We start from the raw sequence: 22,234 nt of genomic DNA, 5'->3' as shown, positions 1-22,234 counted from the left end.
CTGCGCCCGTTTCCCTTCTCCGTGGAGTTAGGATTCCCTTTACACAAGGATTAAAGGCGAGCGTGGGCTCTCTGCACGTTTCACACGCAAACGGGAAAATTGCGAGCAGGATGCCCTGTTTCAAAACTTGCGTACCTACCCCCCTGAGAGGAGGCTTTCTCTCAAGACAGTCCGGATCTAGTCTCAGCCTTCTCGAACCGGCTTGGTGGTTTGGGGCCGAAGGCTCCGTGTGAGAATTGTAGACCACGAAGGCCTTTCTTGACCCTGGTTCTTCTACTGCCAAGACCTTTTCGTGGAACGTATCCTGAGCACCTTTCTCAACGAATCCACTCCACCTGCGCTCCACCACGAAGGCTCACCGAGTTCTTTGGGGCCCAGCCTCTATGGAAACAGTAGGGGCCTAACAGAACAAGGTCACGGCAGTGGCCCCAAACCAAGCACCAAGACCCCTCCCTCAATCTTAGTTTGCAGCCCCAATCTGTGGTGTAGGGTCATTTTTGAAAGAAGCTGGTCCAGTCCACTGTGGACGGATACTTCACTGGGCCTCTCCTAGTTCCTGCTTCAATAGAACAGGTAGCTTCCCACTGACCTCTGGTTGGGCACGACAGGTGGAACAGCCTGGGAGCCAGGAGCAGAAATGGGTCTGGCTGCCCGGCCTATACGAAAGTTAACAACCAATTCTAATCTGGGGCTTAAAAAACCTCCCTGTCATGACCCCCTCCCCGATCCTTGTGGGAATGTGGACGTTTTTATTTGTTTATTTGTTTTTGGCTGCACCCTGTGGCTTGCAGGATCTTAGTTCCCTGACCAGGGATCGAACCTGGGCCCTGTGAGTGAAAGCGCAAAGTCCTAACCACTGGAGCACCAGGGAATTCCCAATGTGGATGTTTTTAGATGGGGGCAAATCCCATGAGGAATCTCGGTGCCACGGGCTATCTTAGACAGTGTTAGGACAGGTGAGAGACTCGTATAACCTTGGAGATGACCAGGACTTATGCTACCATCTCTCACTGGCTTGGGCACATCTCAGAGTTTTTTAAAAAAGAGGAAGTGGTGGTGGTGCTGTGTGAGTGGGATGCTAAGTTAACAGTCCATATCAAGTCTTAGAAGCCACAGAGGACCTAACACCTGGATGGTTTGTGGTGGAAGGTGTACAGGCTCTGTTAATTCATGGCAATTTCTTCCCAGGCCCTCGACTTCTGGTTCTAAAGGATGAAATGAAGCTGCTCCCTCCTTTTAAGGAGCAGAGCCCTAAGTAAGTGTGATCCGAACAGTTAGCTAGTTCTGGTGGTGATACAGGCGGCGCCACACATCAATGCACAGGGCAACTAACTGATAAAATTTTTTATTTCACTTTTGAGTTTTTACACTTTTCCTGATTATTCCGTGTAAGGTGGAAACTAGAACTGTTTAAAAGACATACACAAATCGAGTACATCAATAACCGGGGTTTTTTCTTTTTTGCTATACTATTTTCACAACCACAGGTGTGCTTGCTAGGCAATATAACCATCACAGAAGCAAACGTGAGGCAGAATACTGGTGAGGAAAAACAAAGCAAGAGAGAGCTACCAGATATACAGACAGGCTCGTTCCACATTCACTACTGCGTTTTCAAGCGCCAAGTATTAACTGCACATTTTTGTTCAGCTAGAAAGGAGAGGGATTTTTTTTTCTTTTTTTTCCTTTTGGTTTGTTTGAAATCAGTGCATGAATGTTTCTCATTTCAGCAGATGGACAAACAGATGGACACTACGGCTATGGGGAATGTTCAGGGGAGGGGGGGGATACTGTGAGACTGGTAGGCCTGGCTATTCCCAACTCTCCCCATCGCAATGTTCATGCAACTTCCCTGCATTACAGGGTCTTGTTGAAACGTGTCTGTGAACTTGACAGGATGGGTACACTTGGGAGAGCTGGTGACAGGTGCTAACAAGCATCATCAGGGCTGGCTGCAATGTAAGGAGAAACCATGGATAGTTAAAAATACTTTTTTGAGTCAGATCTTGGTGTGACTGAAGAGCAACCACCGTTCTGAGAACTGGAAGAAGACAGAGCTGAGATGCGGGAAGCTCTTTTCAACTCTCTGAAGCAAGGCTGGCTCACCGAAGTGCTCATCAACATCCCTCACCCCCTCCAGGTCCCCTGTCCCTGCTCATCTAGTACTAAACAGTGAGCAAAAGGCAAAGAGAAAGAGAATGCACAAAGAAAACAAATTGAGAGAAATTGAAATTGAGAGAGAGAAGAGAAAACCAAAGTCAATAGTCAAAAAGGACAGTGGGAAAGAATGTTTAGATTTCAAAATTTTAAAGCCCCGAGCCAGGAAGAACCTAAAGACTGAGTACTTACTCCTCAAGTGAAAGGCAATCTCTGCAGAACATTATTCTTAAAGATGTTACCCAGGAAACAGATAAGGCCATTCATAAGATACACGGCTTTTTTTTTTTTCCTTCTTGAGCTCGTGGTTACAGGGAAAACAGATTCCACTATGGAAGCACAAGTTGCCAATCAGTAACATGCTGCTGTAGGAAAAGGGCTGGAATCACGTGTGGCCTGTGAGCACTGGACCTCTGCATGGTGTCCTAAGCCAGGTATCTGCCACCAAGAATGTTAATTTCTGGCTTCGACTGTCCTCAGAGGAAGACACTGTGGCCATCCGCAGTCATGAACCTTTGAGTGGCAACAGCCCCAACGGGTCAAGTGTCTACAAGCCCTGAACAGAACAGGCAGAATCACTGTGAATTACCATGAAACTCGAATGCCAAACTAGAGGTGTCTCACTCCAAGTCCCAGTGTCACAATATAATCTCTATAACTTTCTGTACAACTTTACAATGGAACTGTGTTTCACTGACTGTTTTGAATTGAATTAAACTTTCCAAAAAGTTACACATAATTCAGGTCTATTTTGTTTTCTACCAGTAAGAGTTCTGCTAAATTACAAAACCCCATAATCACAGTGTTCAGTTTTTTTTAAAAAATTAAACACACAGTAATCCTGTCAATGTTCATCAAAATCAAAACTTCAGAATGCCGTGGCATTTATGTGACCAATCTGAGTTTTAGATACAAATACCAGCTGCTTATCCCATGGACCATTTTTGCTAGGCTGAGGCTGTGAAAAACTGAAAGTCGACGTACGATTCTTTTTTTTTTTTTTTATCGCACAAAGGGATATACGTGGAGGGTACAGAGTGACACTGAAGAGATCACAAAGCACAACAGACATTAGTTCTCTCCCTCCCCAGCATCTCCTTCATCTCCCTGGTTTTCCGACGTCCACAGCTGCAAAAGAAAAACAGAGCTATAAACAAAGTAGGGCTACTAAAAGCTTCCTCAGGGAGGTGGCCCAGTGTGTATCATCTCATCTCATTCAACTGTTTAAAATTCTTCCTATATTACTGCAGACAGTGATGGCAAAGGTCAAAACTTCAGTAGGCACTTATAACCAATTAAAAAACTTAACTACACTTACAGGGTACAAATCCCCTCTTGAGTCTTAGGCAAGAGTGAATTACGAGGTAGAGGAATGGGAATAAGCTATAAGCCCTCCAGAAGCACTCATGGAATCAGCAGTACTTACAGTGAGATTGTCCCTAAGCAACTGCATGATCAGGGTGCTGTCTTTGTAAGACTCTTCATTCAGTGTGTCCAATTCAGCAATCGCTTCATCAAATGCCTAAAACAAAGAGCCTTCAGCAAAGAAGTCACAGGTTCCTTGGAACTAGTTTAGCCCAATGTTTTTCTGCTAACAAGTGACTATCATTTCTCTTTCTGTACAGTACTTTGGGGGAACCTAGGTCATTGTTACCTTGTTTGCTAGTTATGTCAGCAAACACATGATGCTGGTTTACCAAGCGTCAACCAAAAATGACAAAAATTCCTAGATATGACCTTTACCTATTAAGTCAACAGGTATTACTGTTAACCCAGCACACTCATTCTAAGCAAACTCACATGATTTTTCAATTACCAAAGACGTTTCTAGTAATCCGCCCTTTTTCTTTAAGCTGAAACTCAAAAGGTCTGGATACAAGGGATAAATGGAGAACAGAAGTTCACACCACTAAATCTGATTCAATTAAGCGATGGAACTTTGAGCATTCATTTCACACATTTTTACCAACTAAAAAATTTTAAAAGAGTGTGCATATTGAAAGACTACAAAAATATGTAGAAAAGGCAGCTGGGTTACGAAAAGAAGACAGGAGGTAATTCAGTTAACAAAGAAAACAAGATATGATTTCCTTCCTTTACAAGCCATAACCTCCAATCTTGGTACAAGGATGACAATGTACAATACAGTGGAGGCCTACAGTCCAAAGCGTGACAAAAACAACAAACTACCTTCTCCCTGGATTGTCCACAACCACCCCCAGCCCCAAAAGAGTAATCAAACAACACAAACAAAAATCAGCAGAAGGCACTGAAAAGTCAAGCAGCAATAGGTGTGTATTTATTCCATAAAAGATATATACTCCACCCCCAGAAAAATCTTCACAAAAGTCCAAGAAAATGAGTTATGTTCAGGTAATTAAAAAAAGGTACCAAAAAGCACAAGCAGTTTTACTATGATCAGAAACCACAGAGGGCACAACAATGTAAAACAACTATACCCCAATAAAAAATAAATAAATTTAAATTAAAAAAAAATTCTGCCAAAAAAAAAAAAAGAGAAACCACAGAGGGTCTTTCTCACCGTTTTTGCCAGGCTGCAAGCCTTTTCAGGAGAGTTTAGAATCTCATAGTAAAAGACGGAGAAGTTAAGCGCCAGGCCCAGTCGAATTGGGTGTGTAGGCTGCATTTCTTTCTTACTAATTTCAAATGCTTCCTGGTAAGCCTGCTGGGAGTTTGACACAGTGGCTATAAGAAAGATAAAAAATATGAAATGTTGGGTCTTTCACAGATTGCATCATATGCTGGATCCACTATCAAATTATTTTACCAAACTGGGCTGGAGCACATGCGCTATCAAACGAGGGTCAGTGTCTCTACCATTCGATTAACAATCCTTTGTTAAATGTGTACTCTAATCCAAGTACCATATTAAATGCTTTGAGGAAAAACAAAGACCATGATGACAAAGTCTACAAAAGCAGTTAGGAAATACAGAAATAACCCTGAACAAGATAGAACATGGAAAACAATGAGCTCTGATGGAAAAATCATGGACTTCAGAGTCAGACTCAAAGCTGGAATCCCCAACTCTTATTCATTAAGTGTGTGGTCTGGACTAAGTGAAAACCTCTGTGAGCCTTGGTTTCCTTACCAGAAAAAAAGGACAGACTCCCACCTACACTCCTAGCGTTGTGTGAGGGATAAATGAGACACACAGGAGGCACTTAATAAGGCATAGTTATAATTGTCACCATTACACTAATGCATGTATATGACAAGAGAAATGCATCTCTATTTACTATGATGGTTTCGTTCTACCAAACATTTTGAAGTTTCATCTCTAAAAGAGAGCTACCAAATAATCCTTAAAATAAAGACCTCTTTAAATGCACTACTGCACCACACTTTTAATGCCCCCCATACGTGCCCCTTAGATACATTTGTCAACTCCCATGACCCTGTTTAACACTGGTCAGCACAATGCTGTGGTCCTTTAAATTCTGACTACAAACAAAGCAAAAACTTCAAATTATTATGAAGACTGGCTCCATTATTGGTCAAATTTCTGAAAAAAAAAAAGAGTTACTTACTTTGTTTATTGTCTCCAGATGCCACCTCAGAAAGATATCTAAAATAATCGCCTTTCATTTTCAAGTAGAACACCTTACTTTCTGGTTGTGTAGCATTGGGAATAAGGTATTTGTCCAACAGCTCCTAAAAAGTGATTCACATTCTGTTAAGAATCTGGAAATATTACTTACAAGATGTTAAAACTATGTTTGAGATTCAAGATACACACTACCACTTCTAAATAAATTTTTTGGAAGATTGAAAAAAATCATAATTTTCATCCAAAGGTTTTAAATAGTTTTTAGCCCAGGTCATAACAGATGCCAGTATTTGTCTATTAAAAATCACTTTGACCGTCCATAAGGGGTTGATTAAAGTATAGCCATACAATGGAATGCTACATAGGCATTTGGAAAGGTTCTCCAAAAGAAGTCTGGGGTGGGGGGTCGGGGAGGAAGCAGATAATAAAAACCATGTGACTCCTATTTTAATATTAAAATAGATATGTGTACATGCACGGAAATACCTAAGGGAAAAGTCTGGAAGAATATTTATCAAGATGTTAATAATGGTTCTCTAGGTGGTAGAATTAGAAGTGATTTTTTATTTTCTTATTTATACTCTTCTGCCCTGTGCTTTTTTTTAAAAAAACATGAACTTGTATTAATTCTGTAATTAGAGAAATAAAAAAACTTTCCATTTTGGGAGAAAAAAACGTGATAATAGGGCAAACCTGCCAAGAACTAAGTTTCGAATTGATCGGACCTGGGTAGAAATCCCTCCTCTGCTGCGTACTATCTGTATGACCCTGGACAAATGACCTAATCGCCCTGAGCCTCGGTTTCTTCAGCTACACACAGGGAAGCATTAGCCACCTCCCAGCGTACTTATGAGGATAAATGAGCCAGTGTTCACAAAGCGCTTAACACGCTGCCTGGCACGCAGTAAGCACTCCAAAAGTAGCTAATACTATTATTAATAATAAATTCCTTTAAACATTTATGCTTACAACAAAAGCAGTTCTGAAGGAGTCCAAGCTTCGTATACAGAGCAATATTTTCGAAGAGTTGTTTTAGAATGTGGCATCCTGAAAAACTGGTTAAGAGGCAGTAAGTACCATGCTTTTCTTCACATTCTTTCAGATGCTCATAAAAGCTGGTCTACAGTTCAGGAATTAGGGAACTTTCTTGCCTTTGGAATGCATGCCATACTTCATCTGAATACCAGATGTACCTAACATTCAGGAATTAGTGCACCGTTAACAAACCCCCAAATTACCAACAGGCAACAAATTTAGCCATGACACTCTTACACCACGACTCTAACAAAAAGAGCAGCTCAATGCAAAAGCTTAGTTGTAAGGGGATTTAATCAATCAAAGTGAGAAGATGCAGGGGGCAGTAGTCGTTTTAATATTCCTTGCAGACAGACAGGGTGTAACTCCTTATGGGTTAGGGATGAGTACTGCCTGGAGGCTGACAAGCTTTGTACTGGTTTTCAAAAGAAAGGTGTCAAGGGCAGTAACTCGGAGAGGCAGCCAGCAGGGGAGGAGGTAGATCCACAAGTGTGAATTCCTTTTCCCTTCAAAGCAGCCCTCACTGTTCATTTTTACCTGATTTCACCTGGAAGAAAAAGAAAGTTCCCAGTGGGCTCAGGATGTGAGGGAAAGACAATATGATCATGATTTGCTCTAGGATATGCACCCCTCCCATCCAACCCCAGATTGTGGCTCAAGGGAAAGCAGTTAGGAATCAGTGGTCTGACTAAGGCTTATATAAAACACCAGAGAGGAGAAACCCCAAACCACTTCTGATCTGCCTTCGGAATGCAGGCCCGAACTGATGGACACGGCTACCTTTCAGACAAAAACTGGACTCCATGCTGTGCAGGGACTGGGGAGGGGCTAAAAGGCAGGTCGGCTTTCTGCTCCTCTCTCCCCTACTGGAGATGGCACTGCCATCAGACTAATACAGAGAATGGCCTCTCTGTGGCTGCATCTATCAAAAATCCTGCCTCTCTGGCCTCAACTTCTAAAGAAAAGATGGAGGGATGCTGACCAAATGTACCTGTTTTTCAGAGGTCTTTGGAAGGGAGAGGAAAATACTCCATAAGAGACGAGCAACCTCTGATCAGGTAAGAGGTAAGAAAAAAATCACATCGTATGCTTAAAACTTAGCTGCAAATGGTTTGCAGCTTCCCAGTGTATTCAGACACCTTTCTCTCATGAGCTGTTTGAGAGTTCGCATTCGTACATGAAATGAATACTATTAGAAATCGTTGTTTAGAACAGGAACACCGGCCTCTTACCAGAACATCGTTGCAGATGTCCTGCAGCTCTGCCTCGATCTTCTCACGATACTCTTTGCCCATCTGCTGCTTCTTCTCATTCCTCTCTGTTTTCTGTTCGATGCTGGAGATGACACGCCAGGAAGAACGACGGGCACCGACCACATTCTTGTAGGCAACAGACAGCAGGTTTCTCTCCTCGTTGGAGAGCTCGTGCCCCTGCTCTGTGACTGCCTTCATGGCCGCAGCCATGTCATCGTAGCGCTCCGCCTGCTCGGCGAGTTTGGCTTTCTGTACCAGCTCACTTTTATCCATGGTCATTCCCTAGAACAAGAGCAAGAGAAAGAGAGAGAAAGCGAATGTCAGGCTTCGGGGTCCAGGAAATGCACGCATGAATCTTCTTCCAACCCATCTGGAAGGAAACATACCTAAATGGGAAGCATCTACTTCCAAATGCCCTCAGTAATATCGAGCATGAACGCCTGCAGGGTTAGGTACTTTGCTATCGTCTTTTTTACTATTTTGATCAATTTTCCCAACAGTCCTACAGGGCAGATATGTTCACAACAATCCTGCCCCCTCCTATGAGGTGAAGAAATGGAGGTTCAGAGGAGGCAAGTGGTGTGCCCAGGGCTAGGAGGTGGTAGAGAGCCAGAACTCAAACTCAAGTCTGTCTCTCGAGTTGTTTTCTTCCACTTTCCTAATCTGCCTCCTCAAAGCACAGAGACGGCTTAATTCTTTAGAATCTTATGTTGAATATATGTCCTTTTCTTCTTTCAAGAATTATCTGGTTTTGCTGTTTTTCCCCAAAGTATGTGGAAAAACACCTGAAGTGGGACGACTGTTTCAATCAATGTTAAAGCAAAAGGTATGACTTTCAGTGTTATATTTGGCAGTGCCCATGAAGCAGCAGGTACCTAAAAAACAGGAGCCATTTTTATCACATCTTCTGCAGTGCACTAAATTTGTTACAAGGACACACTGTCCACGAGAGCATAGACTTGAGGCAGGCAGATTTGGCTCTACCTAGCACCAGCTCTGCTACTTACAAGTGGCATGACCTTGGTCAAATCACTCAGCCTCCGAGAGCTTCCGTTTCCTAACTGGAGAATAAGAATATTCCCAACTCTCCAAGGGCCACTGTGAGGCGCAAATGACCTCATCTATGTGAAGGCACTGTGAAAAGTCTAGACGTTATATACAAATATCAAGCACTAACTCTGTACGTGGTACAGGTTGCAGGAGATATGGGTGTATTCACCAAGATGCACAGCAACAGAAATGCAAACCATAATTGAGTTTGCACAAGTTTTCCTGAAATAGACAAAAGTCTTAGTGATTGCACTTTATCATTTTATCAAACCCTCTATACACCAATCAGTGAATACCTCTTAAATAACTCACCTCATCTTAGTCAATTCCCCACTATAATAATCACCATAAAAGAGTGCAATAATTTTTGGATAACACGTAGCTAAAAAATTATTTATTAACCAATAAGAGTTAGTTTTATGTACTGTTGGTTTGAATTTCAATTGTACATCCACCTGTGCCACAGTGTAAAAGTACACTAATATCTTAAGGTGTAAAAAGATAAAATACTACTTTAAAGAGTGGTGAGAATATCAATATTTTTAAAACAAATTCTCTTATCACTTTATACATTGTATCACAATTTAAGACTGTGGGGAAAAAAAAAAAAAGACTGTGGCTTTGCCTCAAGTCATTTCTGTATTTTCAAGGGAGAAATTCTACAGACAGGGCCCTACCACAAAAAAAAGTTTTATTAGATGGAGTACGATTTTAAGATACACCCTAAATCTAGACAATTCAGAAAGAGTTGGTTCTCTAGTTCAGAACTGCGAGTTTTCTTCCCACAACTTATTATCTAAATCATATTCAGAGCTGTGTCCTATGTAAGGCTCGCTGATTCTAACCTTACACTCTGAAGCAGATCTCACCTTGATCCGTCTGACTTCACCCACATCACCAGAATGAGACTACAACAGAGATAATAATCCATCCACTCTCCTACATTTCCCAGCAACCCTTCTGCACTTCGGAGGGGTCATACAGTTAGTTCTGTCCAATGAAACATAAGCATAAATGACGCTACTTCCAGGTGTTGAAACTGCACAAAACCACGTGAGGCCCTCTTCTCTCACAGCAGCCATGGGATCTAGATGGTGCTGTCACAAAACAGCAGTTTCTGTAGCCTGAGTCCGTGAGTGACCATGCAGTACAGAGACCCCTGCAGGCCCGCACTGGACGTGCAACGTGAAGCCACTGAGATGTGGGGGCTGCTAGTTACCACACACAACACAACCCAGTCCTACTCTAATACAAAGTCATCGCAAATACACTATTCATCCTCTTAAAATTATATACTTCCTCCATACGTCTTTCTCAATCGTAACATCTTTCTGATCAGGATACTATCTCCATCTTTAAACAACCCTACTTTATGATCCCTAAAAGTGAGAGGCAGAGGGAAGCCAACTTTCAACGAACTTTAGAAGTTTTCCAGTTTGCAGACTAATTCAGAGTTAGAAGTCACCTAGTGGCCCACTCCAAAGTACAGAAACAGCACCTGTGCAACTCTACCCAGGAAAGATTCCAATTAATAAAAGTCCTGGTCAAAGCCAATTCAACGCTAAGCTATCCCTGCAGTATTACAAAAGAGTAATAGAGAAATGCAATTAGCACTGCCTAAGGGATGCCATGAAACTCTTTGGCTCTACCAGGCCCCTCAACTAAGGTCCCCTCAACCCCCCGACTTCTCTTCCCAAACATTAAAAGTTAAATCATCTCTCTCCCAAGAATCCTGACGACTCCTTGGGAACTCCCAAATGTACACGCCCTATTTCTCAAAATAAAATGTGGCCTTTCTCGTTTGGGGCCAACTATTTCAGGCTTCTTTGGGATCACTGCAAAAGCTCTTGGAGACTGAGAACCGTGATGATATGGTAAAACTGAACGCATGCCTTAAAGAATGCAGTCATCTATTTAAACAACTCTAAACACACACACACACCCAACAACTCACAACAAACAGAATCCATAGCTAAATGTCCTGATGCCTACTGCTTACATAACTTTTGACTTATATAACATGGATTTTGAAGCAGCTAGACCAATTTCAACAGGAAATGGGTTACACAACACCCAGCGTTTGGAGGAAGGCAGCAGACAAGGGAGAAATGAAATTGTTCCTATTTCTACATCCCTAATAAACCTCCCATCCATCATCTTTCCCTAGTCCCACTGCTTTCAGCCTCTCGTTACCTTTAACCTTCACATCTGCTCTCAGACCCATTTTAAAGTTCTGATCAAGTCACGTCCTGCTCAAAATCCTTTACAGTCCCTACTACTGACAGGAGAGTCAGATTTCCTCCCCTGTCAGTGAAGGTTTTCCAAGCTACCTCCCCAGGCTTCTCTCAAAATGGTTTTCTTACACGTGCTTCTCCGTCTCTGTGTCTGTGCTCACCAAGCCATCCCTCTGCCTGGAATGTCCTTTCCCGTTTATTCTGCATATAAAATTCTTCAGAGCACGGCTCAGATAGCATCCCCTCTATGAAACCTTTCTTAGGCCGCTTAACCTAAGCTGTCTAATCAGACAGCCACTGGCCACATGTTAAAACAGAAACGTCTCGGATATACGGAGTTAATTTTTTTGTCGGGGGGGGGGCCCACACTGCGCAGCTTGCGGGATTCTAGCTCCCCAACCAGGGATCAAACCTGGGCCACGCGGTGAAAGCGCCGCATCCCAACGACTGGACCGCCAGGAAAATCCCTGGAGTTAAATTTTTTTAATTACGAAAATTGATTTCATCCTTTCCCCCCATTTTTAAAATGCAGTTACCAGATAATTTTAAATTACGTGGGACTCACATCCTGTGTCTATTGGACAGCACTGCTCTGAGCTGAAAATATTCTCACAGAGCACTGCATCTATACTTCTCTTAATGTCTCAGCACACTTCTTCAGCACTACAATTATCTGTCTGTATCGCATACGCCCCTTCCCACACCATCAACTCCTTTAGGGCACGCCCTCCGCAGCTCCTCGCACAGAACTGGCATGAACAAATTCTCGCTGAATGAGCGAGCAGATCCTAAAGCTACAAATTTGGTAGAGTTCTGTCTCTTCTCAAATAATTCAAAGCACCTATTCTTCACAAGCACATTACGTCCTCATTACATCCGTACCTCACTCCATGTATCTCTGCATCTGATTTCAAAATTACCCTTAGTCATACCCAGACTCTTACTCAGCAACTTCGGATGACTCTCTTTTGGCTACTCCACCCAATCTAAACTCTTACCTGGCTTGCCAAGTCCTTCATAATTCGGCTCCTCTGTATGTATTAGGCTTTCGCATCCACTGTTCTCCAACATGTACCTTTTCTTGCAGGCTGGACATCACCGAATACCCTTAATCATCATGCTTAAACCTGTCTGAAATTACTTCAGTAGTTCCCTTCATCTAGAAAGCCCCCCGTTTACTCCCTGCCTATGTAAACTCTATCCATCCATCTAGGGCTAGAAAGCCTTCCTTGAATATCCCAGCCCCCACTGATCTACCCTGCCCACGAATCCAAACACACTCGTAGCCTCTTACACAGTCCAGGCTTCTCTAGGCCTCTGTTCTATATGTTCTATGGTCCAAGTAATGAGTGGTATACCACTTACGAACAGTGTTACATGTTATGTCCCCAAAGGAAAGCTTCACATTCATTTCTCATCTAATGCCTAAAACTTTGCCAAGTATAAAACTAATACTCAAGTAAGTATCTGTGAATTTTTTCAGCAGGTCGTTACTGGGAGGCTACCTGTATGTGGTGTGGCAAGAGGCCTGTGTGTAAGCGCAGAGGCTGCCACTACACAGCCGTGTGAGCTCGGTCGATCTCAGTCTTCCAACCTCTGAAGTGGAGGCAACAGCAGCTACCTCAGGAGAGGTGCTCTGAAGATGAGGTGCAGGGAATCAAAGGATGATAAATGTGGAAATCTTTTTTAAAAAGTGCATAGTGCACAACAAATTGGAAGTACTGTTATTCCTCTCATAGTACCTACACATCACTGTTTTAGCCCATAAATGTGAGCTTGGAATTAAGAAAAAAAGAAGACAACCCATGAGAAGGAAAAACAAGTCTAATCTTGCACAGGAAGCGAATATGTTACGATGTAATATTCCTGATAAGACTCCACCCCTCAACGTCCTGAAGAATGGACACACTTGTTAACTGTAACACTTTCTTTTATAAATTTATTTATTTATTTTTGGCTGCACTGGGTCTTCCTTGCTGCGCGGGCTTTCTCTAGTTGCAGCGAGCGGGGGCTACTCTTCATTGCGGTGCGCGGGCTTCTCATTGCGGTGGCTTCTCGTTACGGAGCACGGGCTCTAGGCGCGCGGGCTTCAGCAGTTGTGGCTCGCAGGCTCTAGGCACGCAGGCTCAGAAGTTGTGTCGCACGGGCTTAGCTGCTCCGCGGCATGTGGGATCTTCTCGGACCAGGGCTCGAACCTGTGTCCCCTACATTGGCAGGCTGATTCTTAACCATGGCGCCACCAGGGAAGTCCCAACTGTAACACTTTCATTCATTAGTTCCTGATTTCATTAAGAGGTGCCAAGTAGTGATGGTTTATAATCAGGGCCTACTTTTCTCCTGAGACTTTTGAACTGAGGACCCACCAAGAAAAACACTAGCAAGAGGGCCTTCATTTGCTCCTAAAAAGCCTTAAAAGGCTACAGTCTCCTCATCAGGCTTGGCACTAATGGTACAGAGTCAAAATACCAGAGGGGACAAATGTATGAGAGGCCACAAGAGGTCTAACCCTGCGGTAGACCAAGAGATTTCCCAGATCAGGAAGATGCTGACATGCTCTCAAGCACGGGCGTCTATCTCTCAGTCACTGCAGGCAGCACTTCAGAGGACTGGGGAGCATTTGCTGATTAAACCAGCAACTGCTTAGTGGAGAATGGGAAACCGTCTAAATATCCAACAGCGGAGTGGCTGAAAAGACACAGCTGGCACAAGATTACATGGCCGTCAAAAGAAGGGATTTAATGTCTTAGAAAGATCTGTTACAGAGGTATGGAGTGGCGGGAGCTGCACAACAGTCTTCCATTTTTGTAAAATATCCCCTAAAGAATGTTATGAGGAATAATTCTAAAGCTGCCCATGAAATAACAGGATTTCCCTCAAGTAAATGAAACCCTAAGTCAGACAGTGAATGCTAAAACAAAAGTATATATGAACCAACCTAGCCCCTCTATCTCAACCCTTTGCTTGAGGGATATTTTTCTAGCCCAGGACAGAATCCTGAGAGGTCATTTCCCAGTGGCCAGAAGGAGATATCCAAGGATAAGAAGGGACAAAAATTAAAATAAAAATGACTATCCACTGCTAATCCATATTTAAAAAAGCACTGCAAAGGACCTTAGGAAATGTGGCCTTGAGAAGTATTAACTTTCAGCTACGTTTTGTTTTCAAGGAAAAGAACATGCTCAATTCTAAAATACTGAGCTTTAATTGAGTTTAATAATTTGCTAGAAATTTAAAACGAGGATTCCATTATCAGGTGTCAGGATTACTGAAGCTCCGACATGAAACCCATATGACTGGGACCTGTTTTTAGGAAAGCCCTACATACAACAAATCTGGGCTTCTAAAGAGAAATTAGGTAATTTTTAAAATAATGTCTCCAAATCTCAGTTTCCTCAAATGTTAAAAGGAAACATTAATAGCTATCAAATAAGATGATATACATAAAATGCCTAGACAGTACTGGTCAAAGTAAAGGCTTAATAAATAGGCATATATTCTCACTCTTAAGCTACATCACAAAAATACAATGTATATAATTTAATGTGTGTTGAAATAACTGCAAATGGAAAAACTACCAGTATTTCCAAGAACTCTCGTTTGGAGTTCAGAATAGCACGGTCCTCCCCTCAGAGAGCTGAAACTCTCAGGGTAGGAACATGAGAAGGGAGGGCAGACATACTTAAAGATTAGAAAGCTTCCCCTTGAAGAAGCAACCAGGTAGAATTCAAAGGAGGAGGTTTAGTTTCAAAGGGGCTGGGTCCTGACTGGTTTTATGGGTTGGAGGGGTTCTGTGTAGGACAGAAAATGGGGGCTCCAGGAAGGGACAGGAAATACAGATGTATGAATAAAGTGCATGTATGTTTTTTTAGATGAAAAAGAAATCACAGGCCAAAGTAGATGAGGAACTGAGAAGAGTTAAGAATCTGGAGAGAGGAAACTGACAGGAGCACCTTAAAAATCTAGGCTAAGGGTGGGAGGGAGGGAGACACAAGAGGGAAGAGATATGGGAACATATGTATATGTATAACTGATTCACTGTGTTATAAAGCAGGAACTAACACACCATTGTAAAGCAATTGTACTCCAATAAAGATATTAAAAAAAGAAAAATCTAGGCTAAAAAGTTCCACGGGGTAAGGAACTGACAGTAAATCCTGAAGAGCATTCACGGACAGACCGCCCCAGACACAGCACCGTCAAGTCAAAGTTACAGTCCTGGAGTTACTCTGCTGAAGGAAAAGCAGATGCCAAACTACTGTGGGAGGGACTGAGAGAGTCAGTGGGGCCAGGTGTCTAGTGGGTGTTACCACGAAAAAATGAAGTACTCCTGGCTCTCAAAGAATTTTAATACTCAGTGAAAAACACCGCTCTAAAAACGGGTCTGTGTGCCATTCTACACACAAAATTCAGAGTCCTTTAATAAATTTAATTCTATTCACATGCTTGCAGGCTCTTTGTTAGAAAATGAAACACAGCATGTCTAAAATACAAAGGCAATAGCTCTGATATCCTGCCAACACTGAATTGTGGAGGGAAACATCACTTCTGCTTCAAAATCCCTTCCTTCTTTCATATCAATTGTTGAATATCATTGTTAATTATGTCCAATTAGCCAGAATTAAACCTGAAACAATGGAGGTGTGAAGTGATATGCCCAAGCTCATACAATGTGAATCAATAGCAGACATGACAATAAATTGACCTCTTGGCTTGAAGTGATCAATGGAACAGAATAAAAAATTAAAATATGCTAATTCTGATTCATAAGGATAATCCAATTGGTCAACCTTGTGAATAAGTTCAAAGGCTTTGGGCCCACCAACATAATGGAACCCAGTCCAATTTACCAGTACTACACACCAACTCCATAGATTACCTGATCTCTTGCGCATCTCAGTTTTCTCATGCATTAAAATAGGCAAATCTACCTAAGAGGGTTCTCGTAAGGAGTAAAACAGATCACGATGCAAAACATTTAGCACAGTCTCTGCACACCGTAAGCTCTAAAATGGCAGCTATAGTACATTCCACACAGAAGTCTACAAACGGTCAGCCAGTGAAGGGACACTTACTACACACCTCATTTCTTTTCAATCCAGATGGCTTTCCCCGAGACTTTTAAAAGGAAGGCACATGTTAACTTACATATGCCTATTTCTAAAGTAGCACTGGTCAGAATTTAGTGTAAATGTCTTTGCTGGCTCCCACATTGGATTGTGAGCTTGAGGTAGGAACCCAAACTTCTATCTTTGGGCACCCAACATGTGGCACAATGCCTGCCACACTGAATGTGAAACTACCTGATCAACTGATGCAGTTTTTTAAAGTGAACAAGGCTGCTATTTCCTATGTGGACAGAGGTAAGCAGACCACTTCTGACCTATAAAATACAGACTATATTTAAACTGTCTTAGACTACTCTTTGAAAAAAGCCATCTCAGCTCCAGTCAGGAGACAACACTATGCTCTCTGACCAATCGTTTCTCAGGTACCCATTGTTATATCTCTAGGTTCAAACTGAGTTTCAAAAAGCCCTTGAACTCCTCTATTTAAAAGTCCAACCAATTAGTTATACAAAAAGCCACACCAGCTTATTGGTTTAATAAATAACAACAAAATACCCATCATTTACGGTCTGCCTAAATGTGCAAAAAGTTAGGGGTTTATATCAACTCCTTTAATCATAAGTATCCTAAGGGGCAGGTGTCATTGTCCCAATAACCTGTTACACAGGTATATTTGGTACACGCTCTTTCCTCTGTGCAGCACCGCCTCCTAAAGATCAATATGATTCTTAATGATTACTTAAGGAAAAGAGAGAATGAACACTTTTTTGAAGAACCATACAAAGTTATTAGAGTCAGGTTTGAGAATTAGACTTAATTTATCTAGCTTTAAAAATCAAAATAAAATTAGTTTAAAACAGCATATGTCAAAAACTCATCAGACTGTCAAACAAGCTTTAAGGTGAGCTTTGTGGGCAAACAATAACAATGGCCGGGGCTCATATCAACTTTATTGTCTCCTCCAATCTCTGCTCTGGTCAAGGCCATTCAGAAATAACTTTTATTGTTGGGTCTCTTAGGGAAAACAATGAAATAAACTAACCAGTACAGGAAAAAACTTACACAATAGAGGGCTGGCCAGATTATTTTAAAGTCACCTTACTAACCTACAGTCTGCTGGAAATGCCTTGATCTGAAGGCCATCAATCAATTTCATCTCATTGTAAGTATCAGAAACATATAATTATGCTTATGTTAGAAGATCTTTTAGCAGAGAAAGCGGAAAGATGATTGGCTTTTAGCATACACATGACAAAACAGAAAGTACTTTCATCCATTTTTCCTCCCTAAATTAAGTAGTCCCTTTAGAAAAATCCCCTCAGAATCCAGCTCTGTTAGTTTCTCCATAATGACACAGAGAAGACTAGGATCTATTCATGTAGAGACCAAGATGGTTTTAAAGCTTAAAAATTGCTATTATACAACTAATTTCTTGCCTCCTAGCTAGTGTGAATTGCGGTCACCTGTCCTTAGAAAAATGTAGGAACCTAGGAACTTAAATTCCCTTTACAAGTAAATTTTAGTTCATTCTCTATGGTACCCTCATTTAAGGAAAACTGCTTAGTTTAATGCCACTGAAATAGTGGATAGCATAATAGGACATTTTAATTTAGAATTCTTTCTCTACTTACGTAGATATAGATACTTGGTCCTGACCAAATTCTACTAGAACCTAGGATTGGATAAATCAGTGTGCCACAAAGTAGCTGATGAATCTTCTCCCTAGTATGAAGCAAATACTAGAAAAACTGGGTTTTTCACAAGCTTGCTTCCTAATGCACACCAGCAGTATCCTCCCTGTATGCCAGAATAAATATACTACCGCCCCCCCAGAAACTACACTATATCTATTTCCAAAAATAGCTAAAATTCCTGTCCAAACACATTTACTTGAATAAGATACAGGTAAAGAAAAATTAACTACTAGATGGTATTCACATGAAGAATATACATGTGTTGTTCTACCACAAGTAGAAATCTATCATTAGAGCCAGACTGCCTGGGTTTGATTCCTGGCTCCAGCACTTACCCAGTGCTGGGTGTGTGTATGCCCCCAGGAAAATTATTTAACTTCTCTGTGCCTCAGTTTCCTCAACTGTAAAATGGGGCTAGCAGTACTTACCTATCATTGGCTGTTATGAAGGCTCAGTTAATATGTGTAAAGTGCTTAGAACAAAGCTTGGCACATACAAATGGGAGCTGTTATTATTACAGCTTGATGCTACCTCATCAGTTGATGAATAAATCATATGGAAGGACTTTGTATGTGCCTATGCTCTATAGCATATATGCATATGTCTTATGTATATATATATGTATATTCAGGAATGTAGTCAAGCAACATTTATTAAACATCTGGTATATCTCACACCCTTATTTTAATTATTGAGTTTGTCACAATAATACATCAAAGACTATTACCATTTGCACTGATCAGATGAGAAAATGGGCTCAGAAAGACTGAAGATGCTCTACACAAAACTGTTCCAGAAAAATGTATCGTTTTTTGAAAGCAACATGTATACAAAGTAGAATGCAACCAAGGGGGAAAAAAGCCCTTAACAGTGAACTCTGTGATGAAAACACAAAACCGAAAGCTTATATTTAACAATTTAGTCTGTAAAAAGGTCTCTTGACAACTCTGGAGACAGAGAAACCAGGAACCAGAGATTAAGCAGCACACTGAAGACCACATTACTATAAAATGCTGCAGGCAAGAGCGGAATCAAACTTATCTGACTCCAAGTCCAGTGCACTTTCTGCTTCTATATCCATAGCCAAATGGGTAAAATGCACTTTTTGCAGTGGCCCAAACCTCTGGAGACTCTGCCTCCAGAACTAGCATTAGGGGAATGTGCTCAGCCTGGTTTTGTGGAGGCTGCTTCCCTGATCCACAGAGCTCCGGTTCTAAAATGGCTCCAACGTAACACAAGCACGGCATGATGGGAAATGTACAGAAGATTATAGGGTAGGAGCTGTACTCCAGGGGCTGATAGGCCGTAAATATTTGCTACTGATGAAAGAGGAGATTCAACCTGGAAACCAGGTGTGTGGTCTAGGTCAGATCATCTCATTTCTCATAAGAACTTCATCTGTAACATGGGTGAATGGTTTCTCATCTCATTGAAAGGAGAGGCTTGGGAAATAATTCAGCAGTTGCTACTGGTTTATAAGCATTCCACTGTGAAGATCACCTGTAAAATTCTAACTTGAGTCCAATAAAAGTGACAGGTTTTACCCTCACCATGTGTGCTAAGGACACAGATCCTAGAAAAACGAGGGTTCCGGCAACTGATATATTCCTAAATAAGAAATGGGGTGCCCTAGAAGCAGTCAAGAAGGAAATGACTGAGCATCATTAACACATATAAATTTCTAACATGAAAAGGCAAAGAGCTGAGTATCCATGTGTCTAGTTCTATAAACTGCGTATGTGTGTGGTTTCATACGAACAATTGAGACACAGTGAGAAATGCAGAAAATTTTTCATATTCTCCCAAGTGCTTCATCTTTCTGTTTTGGCTCCTGTGGCCGCCAGATTTTATATGTTCATAACAACATCTTGCCAGATTCTGTCTCTCACACAGGGCAAGCAAAATCAGAACCTGATGCTGTGTAGCCTTACCAAAGGGAAAAGCAGTGACGACAAGGACAAGAGACAGGAATTTTTACAGAAAGGTTGGTGAACTGTCTTACCAATACTGCCACCTTTGAAAACCCCATTACACGTGAGTTCTCCATTTGCAGTAGACAAAGATGTACTCATCTTGTGCAGAAAAGGGGCCTAATCACTCCCACCCCTTCGCCACCACCAGGGAGGCCACCAGGAAAATTTCAGTCCTAAAAACGTGCTAACACACAGTATGGGGGAATTTGGGGCGAGGACACAAAAGACTCTGGCATTAAATGACGGTAAATACCGTGGGAAAATATTCCGATTCTCAGCTTCCGACATTTTTTTTCCTGGGGATCGCGCCTGACTCAATAATCAGTTCCAACAAATGCATTTTCTTGATTCAAACCTCAACCCTGTGCCTCCCAGGGAATCTCGGGTCCTGCCAGGCTCCCAAACCAGCGAACGATGATGAAATGGCTTTACTGCAAAGTGGGAGGGGGTTTTCCCTCTGCTCTCTCCCAAGGTTAAACCCCTTACCCATCCAGAGGGAGTCCAGCAGGGGCACTGGGGATCGAGAGCTCGCCCGCATTTGGTTACATTTTCATTTGTGGAAACCGGAAAGCGAGGAGCAGGGGTGATAGGGCTGAAAGGGTCGGTTCTGGCCGCTCAAGGCGCAGGGAGGGGTCGCGCGGGGATCGAAGCTGGGTAGTGAGGGAGGGTCGGGGGTCCGCGGCTCGATGTCCCTTCCAGCCCAGTACGGTGCCGCACCCCGCCCGCCGGGCGGGGACGCAGGCGGCGAGGGCGGCCCGGGCCTCTCCCAGAACGAAGGGCCCGGCCCCGGAAACAGGGAGGGGCCGCGGCGAGGCCGATCCCGCGTCGCAAGCGGCCGCACGGGGCCGAGGAGGCCGCGCGCCGCCGCCCCGAGGGCCCACCCGCGGGGTCGACCTCGTCGCCACCGCCGCCGGTGGTGGGGGAGCTTTAGGCTCGGGCCCCCGGGGGCCCCAGGCGGACACCGCGCCGCACTCACCGTGGGAGGACTGCAGGGGAGCAAAGACGCTTGCGAGCGGAGCGAAGGAGCGGTGACCGCTTCCTTCCCAAGCCCACTCCTCCGGCGGCGGCTGCAGTGGCGGCGGCGGCAGCAGCTACCCCGGCTCCGGAATCGGCGGCGGCGGCGGTGGTGGCGGCGGCGGCTCCACTTCCGCTCCGGTCACCACTTCCGCTCTGGCCCGAGCCCCGCCCCTGCACCGCCTCCTCATTGGGCCAGCGGCGCACGGGGTTGCCCCGGCCGCCCTAGAGGGGCGCCGACCGAGGGAGGAGGAAGGAGAGCTGAGAGCTGGGATGCTGCGGCCGGGGGAGGGCGGGGGTCAGGGCCGGGAGCAAGGAGGAGGCGGGCGTAGGGGGACGGAAATGGGGGCGGGGAGCGGAAAGAGAAGGTGGAAGGAGTGGAGGCGGAGCTGAGGGGGAATCTAGAAAGGGGACGTGTGGGAACGAGGGAGACTGGGCGAGGTTTGGGGTTCGGCGGGCCTGAGACTTAGGCTTGGAACTCGCCTGGGTCATGCTCAGAGTCTCCGAGGTCATCGGTTCCCACCCCACCCAAAAAGTAATCTTCACGAGGTCGGAGGTTGAAGTCAGTCCCCTTTTGCTGTGTGCTTTGGGAATACTGGATTTAGGGAAGGACAGACATTGCTCATCCCTAAATTTAAGCTTAGCCCTCCCTTCAGTCCTTCAAGGTACTGATCATTTCCTCCTTTTGTGGACTGAGGAGGCCAGGAATCGGACCGGCGAAGGCCTTTTCTTGGAAGCCTGTGTGTGTGATCTCTTAATTGAATACCCCTCCCCAGGATCTTAGAGGAAAGCTTAAGGAAAGGAACCAGGTCTCCACGGGCCCCCCCCCACTCCTGTGACTGCTCTTCCCAAGGCAGTTTTTCAAAATGCCTCACCTCTACTCCTTCCCTTTCATTCATTCTTTTCAGCAGATATTTATTAAGCAGGCTTTATGTTTTTGTTTTTGTTTTTTTTGGCGGTACGCGGGCCTCTCACTGTTGTGGCCTCTCCCGTTGCGGAGCACAGGATCCGGACGCGCAGGCTCAGCGGCCATGGCTCACTGGCCTAGCTGCTCCGCAGCATGTGGGATCTTCCCAGACTGGGGCACGAACCCGTGTCCCCCACATCAGCAGGTGGACTCTCAACCACTGCGCCACCAGGGAAGCCCAGGCTTTATGTTTAGTCCTGGAGACACAAGACAGACAGGG

The 22,234-nt window shown here is 43.6% G+C and overlaps 1 protein-coding gene across 1 annotated transcript; it reads right to left on the bottom strand.

The window, feature by feature from the left end:
- Positions 1-1,329: 1,329 nt before the first annotated feature.
- Positions 1,330-21,172, bottom strand: YWHAB (tyrosine 3-monooxygenase/tryptophan 5-monooxygenase activation protein beta). The gene is made up of 6 exons (XM_082670143.1): positions 21,010-21,172; positions 7,996-8,298; positions 5,709-5,832; positions 4,700-4,863; positions 3,584-3,679; positions 1,330-3,285 (listed from the first exon to the last, which is right to left on the bottom strand). Exons 2-6 carry the CDS (start codon positions 8,293-8,295, stop codon positions 3,229-3,231), a joined length of 741 nt encoding a protein of 246 aa, XP_082526269.1. The 5' UTR covers positions 8,296-8,298; positions 21,010-21,172; the 3' UTR covers positions 1,330-3,228.
- Positions 21,173-22,234: the final 1,062 nt, after the last annotated feature.

Source organism: Grampus griseus (genome assembly GCF_964374135.1).
Source record: "Grampus griseus genome assembly, chromosome: 14".
NCBI lineage: Eukaryota > Metazoa > Chordata > Mammalia > Artiodactyla > Delphinidae > Grampus > Grampus griseus.
This window is presented reverse-complemented; position numbering and strand designations above follow the sequence as displayed.